The 21,956-nt window shown below is 42.9% G+C and overlaps 1 protein-coding gene across 5 annotated transcripts in view; it reads left to right on the forward strand.

Annotated features, from left to right (window-relative positions):
- MCC (MCC regulator of WNT signaling pathway) overlaps positions 1-21,956 on the forward strand; it is a 395,947-nt gene that overhangs the window by 277,537 nt on the left and 96,454 nt on the right. For all 5 annotated transcript variants that reach the window (XM_036995125.2, XM_073232952.1, XM_036995126.2 and 2 more), the window contains one exon: positions 17,584-17,697. In XM_036995125.2, coding sequence (XP_036851020.2) covers positions 17,584-17,697 — 114 coding nt within the window. The remainder of the gene's footprint in view (positions 1-17,583; positions 17,698-21,956) is intronic.

Raw genomic sequence — 21,956 nt, forward strand, 5'->3', positions numbered from 1 at the left:
TCCTATGAATGCGATGATGTGAGTGATTTAGTGACATCTAGATACTCACCCTCAAATTTCAAGTCTTGTCCTTAAAGATCAGTGCCCCTTAAAGCTCCTTTGTGGGAGCAGAATATGTCAGAAGCGCTTGCTTATACTGTAACTACTGACTCTATTGGCAAAGAGCCTATAGTCCATAATATGACCTCTTTTTTTTTTTCACACTATGATTCCATTTATATAAAACTGAAAAACAGGCAAAACAGATCTGAACTGTTGGAAGTCAGGACAGTGGTTGCCCTCGAAGATTGGAAGGGACCATGCAGAGGGCTCTGCAACAGGCAATGTTCCATTTCTTTTTTCTTTTTTTAATTTTTTATTAAGGTATCATTGATATACAGTCTTATATAGGTTTCATAAGAAAAACAATTTGGTTATTATATTCACCCTTATTATTGAGTCCCCCCCCATACCCCATTGCAGTCACTGTCCGTCAGTGTAGTAAGATGCCACAGAGTCCCTACCTGTCTTCTCTGTGCTACACTGTCTTCCCCATGATCTCCCCCACACCATGTGCACCAATCATGATACCCCTTAGTCCCCTTATCCCTCCCTCCCCACCTGCCCTCCCACACTCCTCCCCTTTGGTAACCGCTAGTCCCTTCTTGGAGTCTGTGAGTCTGCTGCTGTTTTGCTCCTTCAGTTTTGCGTCGTTATATAACATGACTTCTTGTCAAGCTTTATAAACAGAGGAAAACAAAGTGTATTACACCTGAATTTTAAGGACCCAGGTAAGAGGAGTTACATATTAAACTCAGTAAATATCACCTTGAGCTGTATTATATATTATTACTAACATTTTTATAGTGCTTGTAACACTCAGCACTTACATAAACATTACGCCTCCTCCCTGTATCCCTGGGAAGGGGTACGGTAGATGTTAGCTTTCACAGAACTCATATGGAAATGGGTGGGTGCGGGTAGACAGAGGTTGGACCCTGAGGTACTTCAGTTACAGGCACAATGTTTTTTGCAGCCAAGCTTCCCACCGTTCATGTGGTTGTGATTTCTCAGAAATTTTCAGAAAGGTAGTTTCCTGCCTGAGAGGAGGGAAAATGGTATATTGCCCAATTCTGTAAGAGAAGGGTGTTTTTGCTGTAGGGTAGAAATAAAGCCCTTTGAAGAAAAGGAGAAAAAAGATGAAAGAAATAATGGAACTAGGTACATCCCACAGCTCCATTTGTCCTTGTTCAAAAGAAGTAGTTGCTGGAAAGAAAAGAAAAAAAACTTAATTTAGACACCACATTAATTACTTCTTTCCCTGAAGACCCAACCTGCCAGTGATCTTGTTCTTTCAAAAACAGAAAAATACCATTTGTGCATCTTATTTTAAAACCCTAAGAATTTTACTTTGGAGTTGAGATGTGTGGGGTAGATTCATTTAATTTAATTCTATCATAGCTATAGCCAAGCTGTGCACTTGCCATCCCAGAAAAAAGTGCTTTATTTAACCAGAATGAAACTGGGCAACGCATAAACGCTGGAGCAGAATAGAAATGTATCATTCGTGCCGCTCTCCCAAGCACTGCTTTGCTGACCAGTCTCTGAATTGCCTCTTGCTGCCTGAATAGCTACTATTAAGGAAATGAGGTATTTTGTTTCCCAGACAGTCCTCTGATTGTTGCCTACACTCACACAGGAGTGCCTGGCTGCAGAGCTTTCCATTTTTCTCCCTGGTCATCCCAAGCAGTTCAAAAGGTGACCTGTCACGGAGAAGAGGTCAAGTTGATGCATTTTAAGAAACCCGCCCTTGTGTGTCCCTGTGGCCAGAATGTAACCCACACAGAGTTCCTGAACTTGAACATGAACCCCCTTGGCTCTGCACCTGAGCAGTGTGACTGGGTCTGAATGAGAGAATTCTTTTTCGAGAACAACCTCAAGCTGTTTCTCAGTCCATAACTCAACTCCACCCAGTTATCTAAGCATGAATGCTCCCCCGTGTGCTTGGCTGGGAGGGCAAGGGGCGGTGGGGGGAGGGGGGGGTGGAGCATTACAGGGCACGATGCCAGATGATGGCTTTGACACACTGAGGTGCAGGTCCTGTGTGAAGAATTCCAAATGGCCCATTTTTAAAAACTGAGATACAATTGACATGCAATGTTATATGAGTTTCAGGTGTATAACATAGGAGTTCAGTATTTGTATACATCATGAAATGATCACCAGAGTAGTCTAGTTAACATCTGTCACCATACATAGTTGGAAATTTTTCCTTCTTGTGGTGGGAACTTTTAAGATCTCTCTTAGCAACTTTCAAATATGCAATACAGCAGTAGTAACTATAGTCACCATGCTGTGCATGACATTCCCAGGACTTACTTATCTTATAACTGGAAGTTTGTACCTTTTGACCACCATCATCCATATCTTCCCCCACCCCCAGCCTGTGGTAACCGCTAATCTGTTCTCAGTGTCTATGACCCTGGGGGTTTTTTTTCTTCCCCACAGAGAGCCCATTTTAAAAAAATCTTATGCTAATTCCTGTAATTATTTTCTCCCTATTTTCCTTTCTCATTCTGGGTTCCTGGCTTCCTTGGAATGACTGCCTCCACGCAAACGGCATTCGGATTCCCCTTTTCCTCCCTGTGCAAATCCGTTTCTCCTCTCCCCCTCCCCCCAGGGTAGGGGCAGGCAGCTGGGACTGTGGCAGCTCCAAAATTTCCATTCAGGAGGGACTCAGAATGCTCTGGGACAGGGGAGGGAGCGAGAGACTCGGAGGCTTGTCTTAAAGCTCTGTTTTCTTAGCCAACGCAGTTTTTATGTGGATTGATCGCTTCATTGGATGGCTGCAGGAGAGCTGGTGGTTATTATGGGGCTGAAGCCTGCCTAAGCTGTTGCTACTGGTTTAGCCCAAATTCATGGGTCTTGCCTTTACAGGCTCTTAGTACACGGAATTAGTCATCTAAGTCTCTGGCCCCTGCCCTCCTTTCCCCTCCCCACCTCCGGTGTGTTTGCCCTCTTCTCCCCACCCCCACCCACCAGGAGGCCTTAATAAAACATAGACAGAGTGGAAAAGCATGGGTTGCTGTGGACTGCAGCCACTGTTCAAACTGAAGATTCAGAATTCCATAAGCCACAAGAGCTTTGTGCATATGATACATTCTGAAATTTGAACTCACCAAAGGCGAGGTCTGCTTTACATTATCATCTTTCATAGCACAGATTTATTGTTCTGTGTATTCTCTTAATGTATTTCTGTGGAAATCATATAACTTATGGGGCATAGCTAATCTTTTTTAAGTTGTTTAAAAAATATGTGAATAACTGCATTTCTGTCAATAAAATGCAGTGGGAGAAAGAAATGCAAGTATATATTTTCAGAAGGTTTCAAAGGATGGATCATGTGAAGCACTGGTCTAAATGGATAGGAAGCTACTCTAACATCTGGAATTTATTTTGGAAAAGGCATATTTTCAGCAAAATCTTAACACTCCACATTTAAGTTATCGATTCCTTAAGGCCACGTTGACAAGAGCATGTCCAGTGTGTAAGCTCTGAGCAGACTTGTGGGGCACGCCCGTGCTTGAATATGGTGCTACGTTGGTGAAGCCACTGAAGGCAAGTCAGTTAACCTTACAGCTTTCCGAGGATCCTCTTAGGCTCTGTTTCCCCAGGAAATGAGTCGCTATCTTCCCACTTCTTCATGAACATCAGTCTGTTGCCCAAAAGAATGTAGCATCTGGAATGAGGTGGGTTAAATTTTTAATTTCCAAAATCTTAAAACACTAGGCAATTTTTGAATAATGTTAGTTTAAGATGGCAGTTGAAAGGGCAAGGTGATAGTTATAGATTAGGTTTCTCTGCCCCAGGAAAGATTGCTTTCAAAGTCTAAAGGGAGTTTAGATCTGTTTTTAGATCTGTTCCATTAGGGATTTAAGGTGGTGGTTCTCTGTTCGTTTTTTTGCTCTAACCTGTAATTTGGGGGGAGGAGGAGCTATTCCTTTTTATATCAATCACTTTAAATAAACATCCAGTTTTGTTGCTGTCATTTTCTGGGTAACCCTCAGGCCCTGCAGGTATGTAAGTGCCGTTGCTCTTGGGGCACAGTACAGCAGGGAATGGAGTGTGGGAATCCTGGGTTCCTATTGATGTTGTTCTGTTAGGAATTGCTATTGCCAGGATTTTTTAAAACCAAGAAAACTGGCTGGTCACTGCTTGAAATAACCTCTGTTTTTGTGTGCCACATGGGAAGAAGTGTCCTCCATGATTGCTCTGTCTGTTGACTCACCTATTTTACCCCAACACATCTATTGGTGTGAAATGGGAGAGAATCGTTAGGTTGGAGTGCATTTGAAGAGGCTGTAGACTAAACTGTCAGGCAGGACTGCACCCACGTTCGCCCAGAGAGATGACACTTAAAGGGGCTTGAAAGGTTTTCTGGGAGAGGAACTGCATAGCCACAGCTGCGTCTTGGAAGCCATGAAAAGCCTCCCCGTCAGGAACGGCTCTGAGAGCAAGCCTGAATCCCCGTGCTGAAAGGCAAACTCATTATCTCGGGCTGTATTCGCTGGTGGCTACTCTCAGTGGAAGAGCTTCTCGAATGCCTGTCAGCTAGTGCCATTCTGCCTTCATCCTTCTTACCTCAGAGCTAAATAATCCCATTCCACATTTGTTATTTTTCTGGGAGCCCGGGACTAAACTCAGTTTTTTTTTTATAAATGATGCCTTGGATTAAGGTTGGTGGGAAGGCTATTGTACAGTCTTTGGATTTCATAATCCTGTTTATCCATTGCAGAATGGTGTTTGTATTTAAAGAATAACATCACCAGCATTGTTTCATAATTAGCATTTCAGAATTTTGACCCCACAGGGCAATTCACTCTAGGAGATTGCATCTGAATATCAGGCCGAAGCTTGCTCACCATTTTTGCCACCCCTCTATTTCATCCTGACCAATAGTGTCAACTTCTTTAGAAGTGAACCTTAGCTTTTGATAGTTTGGGTAAATTTGGGTTTTTGTATTACGGAAACTGCAGTATTTCTAGTTGATGCCGGATTTAGGCTTTCCTCTGACATTTTCATCTAGGTTGGAAGTGTTTCATTCTGAAACCGCCTAGGAATATTTAATACTTCTCTGCTCACTGCCTTTCTACTCTCAGAAACAAAATAAGGCAGCTTTAGGGAACTTTCCTGTTAGCAGTCTAGTGCTGTGCCTACAAAGGAGTGAGAGGAATGGGTTGTGGGGTGAGGGAGACATTGTAAGAAACGTGAGGCTTAGATGTCTGTCCCCTTTGATGTGTGAACTGATGAATAGGCTGGACTTGATGGACTTGGAACAAGAGGCAGCTCTCCCAATAAGCACAGGAAAAATTCAGTGTGTAAATGATCCTGTATGATGGGAAGAAAGCTGTGCTATCCCAGAAGGTGTGATGAAAGGGTGCCTACTTCCTGGGGGCTGCATGCTCTTGTGATTGTCCCCAGGTCCCTGCTCCCTCCGCACGCAGACCATATCTCTGTCCTCATCGCTGAGCCAGGTCTGGAGGTGTACTGGGGCTTGTTGCGAGCCTGGTGTTGCAGGCTGGAACACAGGGCCCCCCAGCTGGGGTCTCCTTCCTTTAGAGAAGGTCTGAGACCACTGATATTATTTGTGCCCCTTGCATCATCACTTTCATCAGCCCCACAGTGTGGCCCCTTTTCATCCTCTGCTGCTTCTTTTCAGAGGCCGCTCCAGTGGCCCCTCACCAGTGGAAGGGTGGAGAAGAGCATCCGGGTCCTTAGGGGGAAGGTGGGAGTCCTCACGTTGTCCTTAGTACCCCATCTGCAGTCGGCGGGTTCTGCCACACCTCCCTCTGTACTTTGGTCATTTCAGAGTTAGCCTGGGAAATGGAGGGGGCAGGAAGGGGAACAAAACAATTTATAAGACAGAATATTTCCTTATAAACATATGTGGTAAAGCGTTTTCCTAGTAGGTAGGGAGAAAAAAGGGAGGCTCTGTTTATTAAAACAATGCTGAACTGCTTTGTCCCTCTCCAATTACTACTGTGCCGTGGTTTCTAATAGCAGAGCTGGAGGAGGGGGCAGCTTGGCGGGACCAGTGGCTCCTTACGGGAAGGGACCAGGGGCACTGCCAGGCGGGACCCCAGCGCAGTGCCACATTCTGGTCTGGCTCCCTTGCTTGTTTACAGCTCTTGTCTGCAGTTCTGACGTCTCTCTGTGATTTGACAAGGGTGGTGAAACACCCACCAGACCATAGCCAGGCCAGCGCTGGCAGATGGGGTGGGGTGCCTCCGCTTTGGTGGGTTCATGGCTCACCTGCAGGAACTGGGCCTTAATGGGTTTGAGGCCAGAGGTTACCCTGCCCTTCATCTGCACTGCAGCTTTCCCCCAACCCCAACCCCCCGGCACCGGTGCTGTCAGAGCAAGTACAGGGGATCTCACTGCAACTCCCTCCTGGTGCCAGTGGCTTTTCCAGTTTGAGCAGCACTGTGTAAACCATCTGGTGCCGGGCGCCAGCCAAGTCTGCAGTCCCAACTCCCCCAATTCTCTCCCTTGGCGTCTGATCATGCAATCTGAAAATATGTGACCCCGGATGCCCATGGTAACTGAGACGCAGTAATGGTGAATGGGCTCAGTCAGCCTGGCAGTTAGAGGTTTCAGGTGCTAGAAAAACCGACTGTGCCTCAGTTTCTTTATCTGCAAAGTGAGGTAATAACAGCTCCTATCTTGTTGGGTGAGAATTCAGTGAAAATCCATAGAAGGCAGTTGGCTGGTTCCTGGCACATGCGAAGCGTGCTGGCCAGAATTCATCTGGAGTGTTGTGCCTGGTCCTGGGTAGCACTTATCAAAAGGAACATTGACACCCCAGAGGGACCTCTGGGGGATGGAGGATCCTTCTGGAGATTTGATGACTCGGAGGGCATGTAAATGGTACAGTGAGTTATCTGGGGCGTTTTGAAGTAGAGAAGAGAGTACTACATTAAACATATTGTTTCACATCAGCTGTTCTAAATGTATTTACATGTAAAAAGACATCTTGACATTTGTGAGTGATGTGACTGCTAGGATATGAGGGTAAGACAATATAAGTCCTTTTATCTGAATTTTCTAATTTCCTAAATTTTTCCATTCAACAAATTTGTCCAAAGTTCTGCCATGTACCAGGCACAGTTCATCTTGTTTGTTGGCTATTTCCCCAGTTACTTGACACATCTGACTTCTTGGAACTCATGTTCTTATAGAGGAAATGAGTTGACAAAAACATACATGATATATTGTAATGAAATTAAAGAGGAGTAAAAGGATAGAGATGTGGGGTAGGGGAGAAGGAAAACTTGTTCCAGGTGGTTGGTGGGGACCATGGAAACCAACCTGAGGGAGTGGAGGGAATATGCATACATACAGGAAATAATGATATTATTGAATAAATAATGAAAGCAGATAGAACTTTCTTATGCTTTCTGTATTTTGTTAACAGCATAGTGTATTATGCATATCACGCAATTTACTCAACTAATCTTGTTCTTTTTTTTAATGGTTGTGAACACATCTTCATGCATATCCTAGTTTACTGTAACTTCTGTCTTTTTACCATTTGCATGCATTTTCATGGAAAGTTATATTGGGCCAGTGTCTCTCTTGGTTCTTGATCATCTCTGACCTTGTGATATGAGGCGCCAGCAGGTGGTGGGTGTGTAGACGGTGTGGGACTATTCCAGTTTCTAGGCTGTTTATGATCAATGTGTTTGCCTGCTTACCCGCAGGCCCAGCCAGGGTGCAGCTGATTCAGTTGCACACATTGAAAAGCAAAGTGTGGATTACTGTGATCAATGTGATCTAGGCCTCAAAGTGAGGTGTCATTGGGATTGCTTACTCAAGGTTTGTATTCACAAGGAGATAGGATAGTGACCCATCTCTGCTTTCAAGGCCCAGTTTTATCTGGACACTTCTTAGCAAGCCCGAAGCATGGCAGGATGATTATGATAATGTGAGGAACATTCTGCCAGGCAGCCTGTGGTTGAGTGATCTGCCTGTAGTGTGTCCACTTAATCTTTACAACTCTGTGTGGTTAGGTATCATTCCCATTTTATGGGGTGAGTAAACTGAGGCTTAAAAATTTCAACAACTTACCCACGGCTGAACTGGTATTCAGGTCTGGGGTTTTTAGTTTTGATTTTTGTGATAAAGCCTATGTTCTTAACCATGAAACAATTTCCCTCCATTGCTCTTTCTCCTTCCTCTCTCCCATTTTCTTCTTGTAAAAGGAATAAGATAATCCTGGTTCGGATGAGTATTTGCTGGGTTAGGTGATTTGGAAAGGAGGGAGGATTTAGACCTTTTGTCCTCTGTTTAAACATACTGTTCCCTGAAACAACCAGCATGGCCCCTGATGGGAGAGAACGCTGAGCAGATTTGAGATGTGTCTCTTCTGTCCTTTCCTGGTGCCTTGGATTACATGGACCAGTGCGTGGTAAAATGGCCCATCAGTCAGCAACCCCTTGGAGGGGAAGGAGAAGTCAGGGCCTGCCTGTGCCTTCACTGGAATGAGAGCTTATTAATGCATCAAGCATTTCAAAGTGATTCTTTAAATGAAATAGTGCATGTTAAGGTATCTTTTAAAAGTTAGGAATGCATTTAAAAATGATTATATTGAATATTTCAGCTGTCTCCTGTGCTTTAGTGGAAAGTCTGAAAGCATGTGCTTTGAGTATTGTATACATGCAAAGCCCATGTGTATATATGTGTGTGTGAACACATGTAGATGTGTATGAGTATGTGTAAGTGTGTGTATGTTTATACATACAGACATTCAAATCAAAATCTTCAGTTTTCCAAAGAAAAAACATTGTCCTCAATCCCGTAAAAAAAAAAAAAAAAAAAAAGGCCCTTTCAAAGCACTTCACTATTGCTGTAAAAGTATCTTGGCCTTTCCTAATCTGTAGAGTTTATTGACTGTTTCACTATTAAAGGTACTTGGTTTCTCTAGAGTGGGAAATTCAATACCTGCTAAATTGGATCAATATAAAAATTTATGAACAGTGCAGGCCTTGTCAGGGAACTCTTTCACTCCTGTTCATATAATTCTCTGTGGGAGTCTCTCCCTCAGGGATCACGTCAGTATTTAGTGCATGCTGAAATATTCATGTCCTCTGATTAGTGGGACTTAATTGTTACATCTTCATCTCCTTCATGATGTGTTGTTAGGATGCAACCCACTTTGAAATTTAAGTGGGTGCTGCCAGTTTATTGCAGTCTTTATTTTGTCTGTGTTTCTTTCTAAATACCTTTGTATATACATGTAATTTTGGTTTACCTAGAAAATAAAATTAACTGCAAAAGTAAGGATTTACTTGGTAGTGGAAAATACTAAATGACTTATTTTTACTGGCAACTATTATATTTGTATAGTAAATTTAAAGATGTATTTATATGTATGTATATATACACAATATTCTGCTTTGAGTTTTTATTTTTTAGGATCAGTTAAAGTAACCATCCCTCCCATGTGCTGTTAGCATTTTAAATTAATAATTAGCCTATTAAAGGCTTTTCTAGCTACACTGCAATATTTTCCTCTTTATCTTTCCCTCATAGGGTGTGGAAATAACTGGAAATTAATTTTTTCTGACAAATTCCTGGTTCTGATATCAGCTGAATGCCTTCTATTTTGCAAAATGTTGGAAATGTTAAAGAATGAATAACTTTTCCCCTATGCTAATTTTGCAATTCTGCTTTCCCCTCTTATAAAAAGAACCCTCTTTCTGACCTTATCTTTTCAACAGTTTCATGGGTCACTACAGGGACCTCAGAAGTGCTATGATATTCTGAGGCCTGGTGGGTGTGAACAGGGCTCTGGGGTTAGACAGACCTAGGCTTTCATTCTAGCTCTTCCACTTACTAATTTGACAAGTTGCTGAACTTCTAAGCCTCAGTTCCCACCCCTTTAAATTGGTGTTAACAGCAGTGCACTTCATAAGGCTATATGAAAGGATCATTAAGAAAGTACATGTTACATGTTTAATAGGACACTTAGCACATGGTAACTAACCACATGTTAGCTGTTATCATTTCCAGTAAAAGTTATGAGGTGACTTGTTTTTAGAGGAGCATATATTTGTGGATGGGGTGTTTAAGGGTCATCTTCAAAGCTGGGATGGCTAGCCTTAGACACCTGTCTGTCTTGAGAGCCATCTCCCCAGCTGTTTATTTGCGGCGGGAAGGAAAGGGTTGCTTTAGGTGGGTCCCAGGGCTGGTGGAGGGGCTGTCTTCCCAGTTAGTACCCGGGCCCTGCTTGGTGATCGGCACCATCACCTGTGTCAGGCATCCTTGGGTGGGGTCATTTCCTCATGGTATTCAAGTGCTGCCAGGTTGAAGGGGCCTTAGAATGCTGTTTTCAATCCTGGAACCTCAATGAAAGTTGAAAAAGTACCTTGGGGGCCACTGATTTCTCACTGAAATTATCAGGTAAAATGAAAGACAAAAAGCTGCTGCTTTCTGAGTTGATCAAGGGCAGCAAGAGGTGATTCGTATGCATTGGGCAATCTTGTAGATGATATTTAATGAGATTTAAGTTTCAAGGCTCTGAGCAGCCTTTCTTGCAATACTGCACAGCAGGTGCCCCTAGCTGGAATTCTAGCAGTCCTGGAAGCCACTGAACAGGCCTGATTGTGTCCATCTGGCCAGGAACACTACCCTTTTGCCAGGGATTTTGTTCTTTCTGTATCTGAATTAGAGCACCCGGGGTGTGGGGAGTCTTGGAGAGGAAGCTGAATGGAGCTGCTTTCTTGTGTACAGATGTCTCCTGCCATTTGCAAGGATGGGGCTGGGATATGTACATTTATTCACTACCCAGAAACTCCTGGATTGCCATATGGGAAAGTAGGAAGCCTCTGGACAGGGAATAAGGAAATCTGAATTTGATGAGCCTTGTTTCTTTGGGTCTGTTTCATTGCTTTACAGCGAGGAAATTGGACTATCTATTCTCAAACCCCCTCGCCAGTGGTAAGGTTAGGTGTGACTCTTGAGGGCTCTTGCATTTCTGGGGAAAGATCGGTTTGCCCATCAGTTCCCCATACAGTGATGCTTCCTTGCATAATGAACTCCAGATCCTTCCTGGGACTAGCGGTCAAATAAACTATGCAAAGCCCCAAGCGCTGAACTCAGGGTGGGGTCTGGGCAGGTGAATGTGCCAGGTATACATGCTTTCAGGTTTAAAACCGGAGGCATCTCAGAGATTATTTGGTACAGATTCTTCTCAGAAGGATGAAAAGACACAGGAAGATAAAGAGAGTTCGTCAAATTCACACATAGCTGAGCTGATCCCTGCTACTGGAGGGCTTGCCCTGCCTCGTTCCCTGCCCCTTCCCTCCACGGAAATCCTGCTTCTCCCCGTGTCCCCGCCACTGCACACATCTGACTTCCCACCCCACAGTGTATATGTGCGCATGCACGCGCACCCCACAAGCAAGGGACAGCAGTGGCATAAATGAATTGGAAGTGACAGCAAAGCACGCCGTGGAGATTAGAGCATAGAGTGTGTGTTAATTTTGCTTCTATTTATTACTTTTCTGCCCTTGGCTGATCTCCTACCTCCTCTGTGCCTTGGTTTCCTCCTTCGTTCCTATCTCACAGCATCGTGTTGAGGATTAGCTGAGATACTGTAGGAGATGTGCTTAGGCCAAGCACCTGCTGCCCATTTAAACGTTCAGCAAATGGTAACTATTAATATTATGACTTCTGCTATTACTATCCCGTTGATTAGAATTCTCAGAATATTCCCAGAGGCTAGTATTAGGGTTTTGACCCTGCCTTTCATCTGCGGGACTCTGCAGCCAATTGAATTAGGTTAAGTGTGGAAAACAATGCAGAACCCAAGTATGTGGGTGTGAAGAGTACATGTTCAGTAGTTCGTTTGCACTTGTTCTTTCCCTTTAACGGAGAGAGCAGTTCACTAGGTGAAGGAAGTTGGCGCTTCCTGTTGCCGTCACTCAAACATAAGCAAAGCTATCTATCTTGTGTCCGAGAGCAGGTGCTCAGTTAAGGCAGGATGGTGTTCCCTGTCACCCTTAGGGGGATGGAGATAAAGGTACCCTGCAGTGAATGACTAACAGCAACACCTCAGGGAGCCAGACCAGGTAAGAAAGAAAAAGAACAAGTGCAGTTTGCTCTGGATGAGCTGACCTGCCAACCGAGTAGGAGAGGCTGCCTCAGTCATCACACCCTTCACACGCCAGGTGCCCGTATCTCAGCTCATTCCTCCGTTTCAGGTGTGGCCGTGGGAATCTTAGGTCCCTTTATAGACAGTGCTGTTAAAGAGCAGACCCAAGTACCCAAAAGATGAGAAACATGGTGGACTGAGAGTCTGACAGCCTGGGTTCAGGTCCTGGAGCCCCTCACCAGCTGTGGTCCTTGGGAAAAGTTCCCATCGCTTCCCTCAGGCCACAGTGCTGTGGTGAGATGCTCAAGGTCCAGTGGGCTGCTGCCTCGTAAATGGACAGTGTGGGCATTTGGTATTTTTATTGCCAGTAGTGACAAGATGGAGAAGCATCTCCAAACATTAAATACACAGCGATGCTCCTGGGGCTCATTAGTCATTGGGCTGCTGACTTAACAGGGCATCCTGAGAAGTGCAAAGCCCTTTGTCTCATGGCTGATGGGTAATGGGAAGGGTATCTATCCACTTAATTCAGGAGGAACCACTGGGAGAGGATGTCATAAAGGCACTGCTGGCTTCTCACCTGAGCCCCAGACCGCTAGACACCTTATCTGTGAGAGGCTGCGTGAGGCTGTCCTTACATTCAGTTGAACAGTGAAATATTAGTCAAATAATATTTCGTCCAGAGATAACAACCCATTTTGACAGTTACCTTGCAGTCAAATTTCCAGGTGGTTTGGTTTCATTTGGATACACACTGTAAAATGAATGTGATGCAGAGCTCAAAACAGCCTAGGGAATTAGTGCCTTCTATCTCCAGAAATATGAGGTATGTACAGATTTATGTCCTTTATGCATTAGACCCAAATTTGTATAGGAAGTGTCAAGGTCCCATTCAACCTTGCTTAGGCCTTGGGTTAAAGTTTCACAGAGAATTAAGAGCCTTGGCAGTCATCTCCTTAAGACAGGCCTTAGGACTTGAGCAGAATCTGGCAAACCAGCCACGGCCTCTCAGTCCTGGGCTGATACCTGCTAGGAGGTCAGCTGCTCCAGCACGTCACTGTGCTACTCACTTGTCCAAATGTCCCTCTCTGCCTTTGGGGCTTAGTCTGAGGATGTTACTTGAAACTTGGTGATTTAAAACTTGGCTGGGAAAGAGGAAATGCACATTTGTGGAGTGCTTACCCGGTTCCAGACACTGTGCCGGTGAGTTTATTGATGTGGTCTCATTTTGTCTTTAAGAAAGCGTTAGAGCAAAGAGACTAAGTAAACTGTCCCAAGATGATCCGTCACCAAGTGGCATAAATGAGATTTGACCCCAGGTATATCTGGTTCTTCGTAAGTCAGGGTTAGATCAGCTTCACTTGCCAGAGTAGCGGCCTACACAGCAGAGGTCTCCTTCTTGCTGCTCTGTTACAGAAGTCTGGAGGTAGGCAGTCCAAGGCTGGCAGGGTGGCTCTACAGAGGTGCAAGGGACACAGGCACCTTTCAGCCCCCTAGAGTGTAGACCTCATCTTTATGAAGCAAGGTGGCTGCAGGAGCCCCATCCATCGTGTCAATGTGCTGGATAGCAAGGATGGAGGAATAGAAAAAGGGTGTGACAACTCTCAGAGATTTTCCCAGAACACGCACATATTTCTGCTCGCATCTCATTGGCCAGAACTTCATCACGTGGCCGCACCTAGCTCCAACTTCAGGGGAGGCTGGGAACTGGGATATTTTAGCTGAGCAGCAGCAGTATGACCAGCTAAAAATCGTCTTGTTTCTGAGCATGAAGAGAAAGATGTGTTGGGGAAGAGACTAGCATGGACTCTAAACAGCATATATTTTCTTTCTCTTTGGTTAGTGAAACACCTTCTTTTAATGGTCCTTCATAGTTTGTTTATCTGAATCTCTGACTCAAGTTAAAGGCCATTTCAGAAACCAGGAATATATGTAAAGAGATCCCACCAAATGGTATAAATGTAGTTTTCCTCTTGTAGATATGTGACAACTTTGGTTGCTTTGGTGAATCTGTCTTTCCAGGATTCAAGCCCACTGTCACTCCTTTTAAAAACTACCCAGAAAGACCTCTGTGCTTCTTACTTTTCATGGCTTGCCCTGTGCTGCACAGGTCCCAACGTAGTGCTTGTGGCATTGCGCACAAACTCTCACACCTTTGAATTTGCAGGGATACCACCAGGTCTGCCAGAGTGAGCGGGGTGAAGCCCAGGGACAAGGAAAGTCAAGCCGGCTTTTGAGTACTGAGTTATGGACAAGGTGGGGCAGGGAAAGCTGCTGAGCTGACATCCGCAGGGAGTGTCCACTCCTCCTGGGAGCTTATCTCATCCTGTGCTTGGTGGTCAGGGGGCAAGGGAGGGGACTCAGCCCCATGCTAAGCAACAAGTCTTGGAACTTGTGGAGAAGGCACTTTCCTGCTCTACCTCCCACCCTCTGCGGTTAGCTTCTGCTGAGCAGTTGGCAGTAACATTAGCGAACATGTATATTCTACCCCATTTTTAAATTTGTACCTTCTATCAGAAGAGCTGCTGGCCAGGGAAATAAAATACAGCAAGGAAGGAAAATAACCCCTTTCAGTTTTTGTACTATTGTCTACATGTGCAGAAAACACAATTGCAACTCTCTTGTGTCTTTAATACAAAAGGCTCATTCTCTTAAAAAAAAAACAAACAACTTATTAAACAAAAAATATCCAGAACAGTTTGAAGCCATCCAGAAGCCACCACTAAAATATTAGAATGCTATCTTTCTAGTTTATTTTGCTATTACATTTTCATTACTGTTCTTATCAGAGGAAAATATCTTAAGTTAAATTTTCATCCACATAAAAAAAAATTGCTGTCACTTACAATATCATATAATGAAGAAAGTGCACCAATAGCATTGTTTCTGGGACTAGGCTATCCCTGGAACCTTGAGTAAGCAATTCAGCCTCTGGGTTGCAGATCCTTGTCTGCAAATATGGAAGTGAGAGATGTCAAGTTCCAAGGGCCTTCTCGCCACTCAGTTATCAGTGATTATGACCCAAGAGACAGTCTGTAGAACTTAGGTGTGATCACAGAGCTGGCATCTAGACCAGATGTTTCTTAATTTGGAGTTCAGCATATACTCTAGAGTAGTCATCACTGTAATTAGGTGGAACACATGCATGATCCCCAAATTCAGACTCTTCTCTAGAAGGGTCCATCACATCCATGAGATTCATAAGGAATCTGTGACCCACGGGCGATTGAGAACAATGGGTCTGTTCTCATTTTATGGATAGGCACCTGGCGTCCAGGGAAGCGAAGGGACACGCCCCAAATGCATGTCCTGTGGGTCTTTCTGGCAATCTGGAGAGTTGGTGGGACGAGAGGTGGTATGGGCTCTAAGCCCTGTGCTCTCCCTGGTATCAGTGAGTCACCCAGGCCCCCTCTGCCCTGTACTCTGATGGAAATAATCACTCTGTGTGGTTCTCCACCCGGCCCAGTTCCTAAGATCAGGATGAAGCACACGGCCTCCCCTGTCAGCCTTTGCCCCTGGTTCTGCTCAACCTCTCAGGCAGCCCTTTCCCTCAGAAGCAGGAGGGGAGCTGCATGAGCCAGAAAGCAACTCTAGGCTCCCACAGCAGGAAGTCCTGTTTCCTACATATTTCTTAAAATTTCAGCCATCCCATTTTATCTTGATTGTCAGGGTGAGGTGGTCGATCCTCTCCCAAGACTTAACCTAATAGGGTAACAGGCCAGTGTCTCACAGGGAAAGAAAATCCTCAGATCGACAGTTCAGAGGCAGAGGGGGCAACTCAGCTGTCTGGCAATTCACTGTCAGTGAATTAGGGTCCCTCTATACCATACTGGAAGCAGAAAAGCCTCAAAAAGATTGTGCAATGGAAACACTGTGGAATTTGTGCTGAGAATTCATCACACAAAACCTTGTATCTAAAACCCAAAATGACCTTTTCTGAGCGGCCCTAGCACTACATGAGAAGGCAAATACTGCCAGATTGCCTGACATTTCCTTTTTTAAATTTCAAGCATTCCTGAGTTCAAGTCAGCTATTGATCTGTTGGTTTGCAGCCTTGATGCAATTAAGTGGAGTTAACGATTCTCTGTTGTTAAAGTCTAACATAAACAACTGCTCTAAAACCCCAGTCCCTGCCCTACATCTCCTTCTTCCTTTCCCAGTCCCTGCCCTTTATCTTCCTTCATTCCCCCAACCCCCACCCCACTCCCCACCCAAGCCTCCCAGCCAACATGCAGTGTAGAGAGGCAGGTTGCAAAAAGAGCATTTTTCTAAACCTGAAATTAAAATTTTGAAGTTGAATCACGTACTGTTGTGCTGTGTCCATCTTTGAAGATCAAATTTATTTGCTCACTCCTTACTCTAAATCCCTCTTGGCAGAAGCTACAAAAAACTTATAAAGAGTGAGTATTTGTTGTGATTCTACTCATTCACCCATAATGTCGAATTCAGCCTGAGCCTGGTCTGAACTCCACCTGGAATTGACAGTGAAGAGATATGAGAAGTGGTGACTCAGAAGGCAAAGAAGGGTGAAGGTGTTGCCCTGGAAGCAGAGCTTTGAACCGACCTTAGAGCCCTATCCATCGGCCTGAGAAGCCACAGAAGACATGTGTGTAGTATGTGCATGCAGCTGAAGCTCAATGTTCAGAACTTGAAAGTTGAGCGGGTCGACATTCTGGAAGTACACGGTAGCCCTTGTTAATCTATTGAAGAACATTCTTTCTGGCTCCCGTTGACCTAATAGAGTTGACTGGGGAAAGATATCTGGATGGATTCTTGGTTTGTCTTTTCACAGCATAATTTATTAGCTTTCTGGTTCTGCTCCTGTGAGAGGCCTTTCTAGCACAGAGAGGCATCTGGTCAGTCTAGTCTGGGGACAATGAGGAAGGAGGAGATGGCACGAAAATAAATGGGCCAACTTTAAAAGGGGACCATGAGCTCTCACATTTTTTTTTTAAAATACTCAGCCCCTTGGCCTATGTGTACGTGCAGCAATAAGGGTGATTGAATTACAGGAAATTGAATTGCCCTATTCAACTTTCATATTTTCCAAAGGTAAAAGTAATCAGTTCTGCCTTTCCCTTGCTTCTCATATTGAGACTCAGGAAAGCCCCACACCAGCTCCTCAGGGCGTCCTTACTGAGTTCCCCAGGTAAGACCCTTAGAATGAGGAGCTTTGTTCTCCATCCTGATTCGACCATCCAAAATTAGGTCTCATTGCCCACACGTGACAGTTTTCTCCCCTTTGTGTTCAGGGTGACCATATAACCCAGCTTGCCTGTAAGACACCTAATTAAAGTCTGTTGTCCCCTGAGATTAATAGCACCCAAAAGTGTCCTGTTTGAGATGATTCATTTCTTCATATGATCATACTAATTACAGGGAGTGAAGGGAAGGAAATGAGTTCCTGCTGAGGGGTCTAACCTTGTGCTCCTTGCTTTCTGTCACTGCAGCTCCACTTGGCAGCTTTGGCATCACTCAAGGGAGATATAGTGGAGCTTAATAAACGTCTGCAGCAAACAGAGCGGGAACGGGACCTCCTGGAAAAGAAATTGGCCAAGGCACAGGTAAGGGGTCTGGAAAGTTTTATTTTTTTAACTTTTTAATTGTTTATTTAAAGATAAAACACAGATACAGGAATTCTCACAAACCAAATTACAGGTTAATGAGCAAACATTTTTCAGTCCACTGTCCGGGTCAAGAACTAGAACTTGCCAGTCATTGCAGAAGTCCCAGCCCAGTCCCATTTATTTTCCTTCCACCAAGGTGACCACTGCCATGACTTGGACTGTCAAGTATTTCCTGGTGGGTTGTTTTTTTTTTTTTACAGTTTATCATTGAAGGGTTTATGTCCCTGAACAGTAGAATTTAGCCTTGCGCATTTAAAAACTATGTGTTGCCTTTGAATCTCTTAATCTACAGGTTTTCCCTCCTTTCTTCGCTTTATAACTAGTCTGTTAAAACCTGGCCATTTGACCTATAGAGTGTCCCACTGTCTGTGTGTAGCTGATTGCACACTTATGGTGCAGTTCAACATGTTCCTCTGTCCCCTGCATTTCCTGCAGAATAGAAGGGGGACTTAGAGGCTCAGGTTCATGTTCGGTCCCTTTGGCCAGACTCTAAAGAGTATTTGTTTTTTTCACTGGGAAACACAGAATATCTGGTTGTCTCTCCTTCCGTGATGTTAGCCACTATTGATACTCATTTAGGACTTACAAAATTTTGGTATTTTAGTCATGCCATTTCTTCCTCACTTGTTAATTGGAACGCTTTTATAGAGGCATTTCCCATCATCCATGATTTGTTGAAACAATGGTATATGGTTCATAGAGGAAAGCAGACTAAATCCTTCATTCTTCCCATTTATTTAGCATTTTTCAAGATAATGAATTGATAGCTTATGATCCTCTGTAAGTGTGCAATTATTTTTTAAAACTATTATTATGAATTATGGACTTCAACATATTTGGGTTTCAATCCATTATAATTATTTGCCTTGTAGAAACTCAAATTATACTCTTTGGCCAGTAAGAATCTCTTCAAGTTGGCTTCTGAGTCTTTTGACAGGAGCCTACTAGTTATTCCAGGCTCATTGAATCCATTTCTCATCCCAAACCTGGAGTTTACCACTCTCCGAGTAGCCCAGCTTTCTCTTGGAAGAAAATGATTATTTCAAGACCACAAACTGGATACTAAGAGGGCTTACTGCTTCTAGGTTGGTCATTGATTTTAGGCCTCTTTATAGACCTACCCAGGGAATTATTTAGTTGTCTACATATGTATGTATAAAATAAAATACCATAAGAGTTCATACTAATCACTCCAATTTAAGTCAGACTACAGGGTACTCTTGCATAGATCACTTCCTCTGTATTTTATACCTCCTTTCTTTCACCCTAAAAATCCTGGTTCTTAAGGTTACAGAGGATGATTGACTGAATTAGAATTTCATAGTTATTTGCTTTATCCCATATTATATACAAATAGTCTCAAGATAATAATGTTAGTACTACCATGACAAATACACTTAGAAGAATTAAAAACAAATTTTTTTTTTTGCATTGTATGCTTCTCATTCCCCAATTTTTGCAATCATCCTATATATACCCTGCTTAACCATGTGGCCATTTCATCCTCTACTCTCTCCCTTTTAGTCTTAATATAGTTTTCCACCGGAAACTATATATTTAGTGTTTACCCTGGTCTTTATGATAGTGTCTCTCTGTTTGTTTATTTACTGAAGCTTATTTTCTGGGAGAGTTCTCAGGGAGGATTCATGGAATAATCTTCACAAAGTTATTCCTTAATGATAGAGTGAGTGTCTGTGCCCTTCATACTGGAAAGGCATTTTTGCTGGATATAAAACCCTTGGCTTATGGTTTCTTTATTTGAAATGTTTCTTTATTCTCTTTTGGCGTAGAGTATTGCTCTCTAAGTCTGATAATATTACAACTTTCTTTCTCTCAGAAGACACATACTCTAGAAGGCCATAGCATTTTTTTTTCTTTCTTAGGTCCAGTAATGTTACTAGAGTGACTCTTTATCTTAGTCATTCTGGTTTGATATTTTCACATTTGCTGTGTATTCCTTTGGTTATAGTAATTTTTTTTAATTCAGGAAAATTTAAATTAAAAAATTAAAAATTAAATTTCAGGAAAAAAAATTTTAATTATAGTATTTAATATTAGTTTTGCACCCTTTGATTTTCTTCTTCAAGGATGCTTATTTATTTGTATGTTAGATCTTCTTTGTCTTCAAAATCTGTCACTACTCAAATCCTTTCTCTCTCTCTCTCTCTCCCTTTTTTCTTTGTTTTCCCTGTTCTTCACCTTCTGTCTCTCTTGGGGCATTTTATGTTGCATTTATTCCCTTTTGTGTGCCTTCTAGTTTAGCTTTATTTTTGAAATGCAATTTTATTTCTAATTTTTTCCTACTTCATTACCTTCTGAGTTTTTCTAATTCTTAATTATATTCTATTGTGTCTTATGCCATTTCACTTCCTTAAAGTCTTTTATCTTGTTTTGAAATAGTAGGCTATTGTTTTGGGCTTTCAGTGAGCGTCTGGGAGGCTGGGTGATGCGTGGTTCTATTTGTGGCATATCTTCCTGTTTTATAGGGATGTTATTCTGCTCTTTTTCTTCTTTCTTCTTTCTTATAACTTTGCCTGGAATGTGACCTCAGTACTTTTCTGTTTTTCATTTTTATGTGGCAGGGTTTAAGATGGCTTTTCAAGTTCATAGAGCTTAGACCTCTGTTGCTTTTGTGTAGTCAAGCATATGGCAGCCTGGTTTCTGACACTTCCTGGCCCTGTTCACCCCTCACCTACTTCTGTTTGGATCTGTTTTTTCCCTTTGTCTCTATTACCCATTTTGTTCAGTTTTGGTCCTACTCCCATCAGTTTCTCCTCCTGGAATGGATTCCTGGGCCAGTCTTGAAAGTTCGTAGGGACTAGCTGCCTTAGCCTCTTCAGATCTTACTGTGGGCTCCTTGCTCACTCACTCTTCACTTGAGGGGAAATAAACCCTCCTTGGTTTAACTACTATTCTCCAATTGACCCTCCTTCTTTTCTATGTATACTTACTGGTTATTTTGGGGTTTTCCACTTCTCAGGTCCATCAACCTTGTTGCTTCCTTCTGCTTCTGCCCAGCAGACACTATGTGGGTCTTGTGGATAGTAGGGTTTTTCTCCCTATCTGCATGTATTTTGTTGTTCAAGAGGATATGCTGTCTCCAAGCATTTGGTTTTGCTGTGTAAGTGCTCTGTTTTTATGTGGGAATTCAGAGATTAAAAGACGAGGCCGCCACAGTCATCAGTCTAGAATGACCTGTGGAAAGTTTTGAAAACTCATGTCTCATAATCGTAGATTGTTCAAATAGGGAGGAAAGACCCTTTGTACTTGAAATCATCTACTTCCACATCTGACAGGCAATCCAGAGCTTGCTCATTCAAAGTCAGATGAATAGCTTAGCACCAGAGCCAAGACAAGGCCACCAGTGTTCTTTTTTCATATAAGATGTTATGCAGACAAAAATTTTAAGTTTTTACTTAGATAAAATATTTTCCTTCTAATTATAATATTTCTTAAAAATGATAGAAAAAACTGGAAAGACAGCATTCTAATGGTTCTGTAGTGTACTCTGGTGAATTAAAACCTTTTTTTTAATGCTTTTTTTCTGAGAAAGTGGTTATTTTTGTATTAAAGAAAAATATAAGAAGATGTTAACTGACTGTACTTTCTAATTTACAACCACCCCAAGCCAATCAACTTTAATAGTTCTTACTGCTGAGAGTTTTTTTTTAAAGAAAGAAATTGTGAGTGTTTTTAACTGGAAGCTGGCATGTACCACAGTCTTGGATTTCAAAATGTGACCAGGAAGGCATTTATTAATATTCAAGCCTATAAAGGCAGGGCAGGTTGTACAGAGGGTTAAGAGAATATTGGAAAACTTTTTTCTCAGCTATGTCAAGGATTGATTCATTCCCCTTCTGACTTACTTATGGTCCAGATAGTCTCATGTAATAGTCCTTGGTGGCTGGTTTTACCCCTGATAGTTACATTCTAGCACGATTAATTGACTTTGTTGTTTGCATTCTTATACTAAATATACTTAAAAATTATTCTTTGTTCCTTTCGCTAGAAATGTCTTCCCAGTTCAGATACTGGGACCCAGGAAAGGGAACATGAAAAAAAGATCAGACTTACCAGTCTGATACTTTTAGAAAGTTCAGATTTGTGCAAGGTAAAATAAGAATAATCGAATGACTGTGATATATGCTTTGGTAAGGGATTCATTTTTGAGGCTCTACCAGATTGTGGAAGAGCAA

The sequence above is a fragment of the Manis javanica genome, chromosome 1 (genome assembly GCF_040802235.1).
Source record: "Manis javanica isolate MJ-LG chromosome 1, MJ_LKY, whole genome shotgun sequence".
Lineage (NCBI taxonomy): Eukaryota > Metazoa > Chordata > Mammalia > Pholidota > Manidae > Manis > Manis javanica.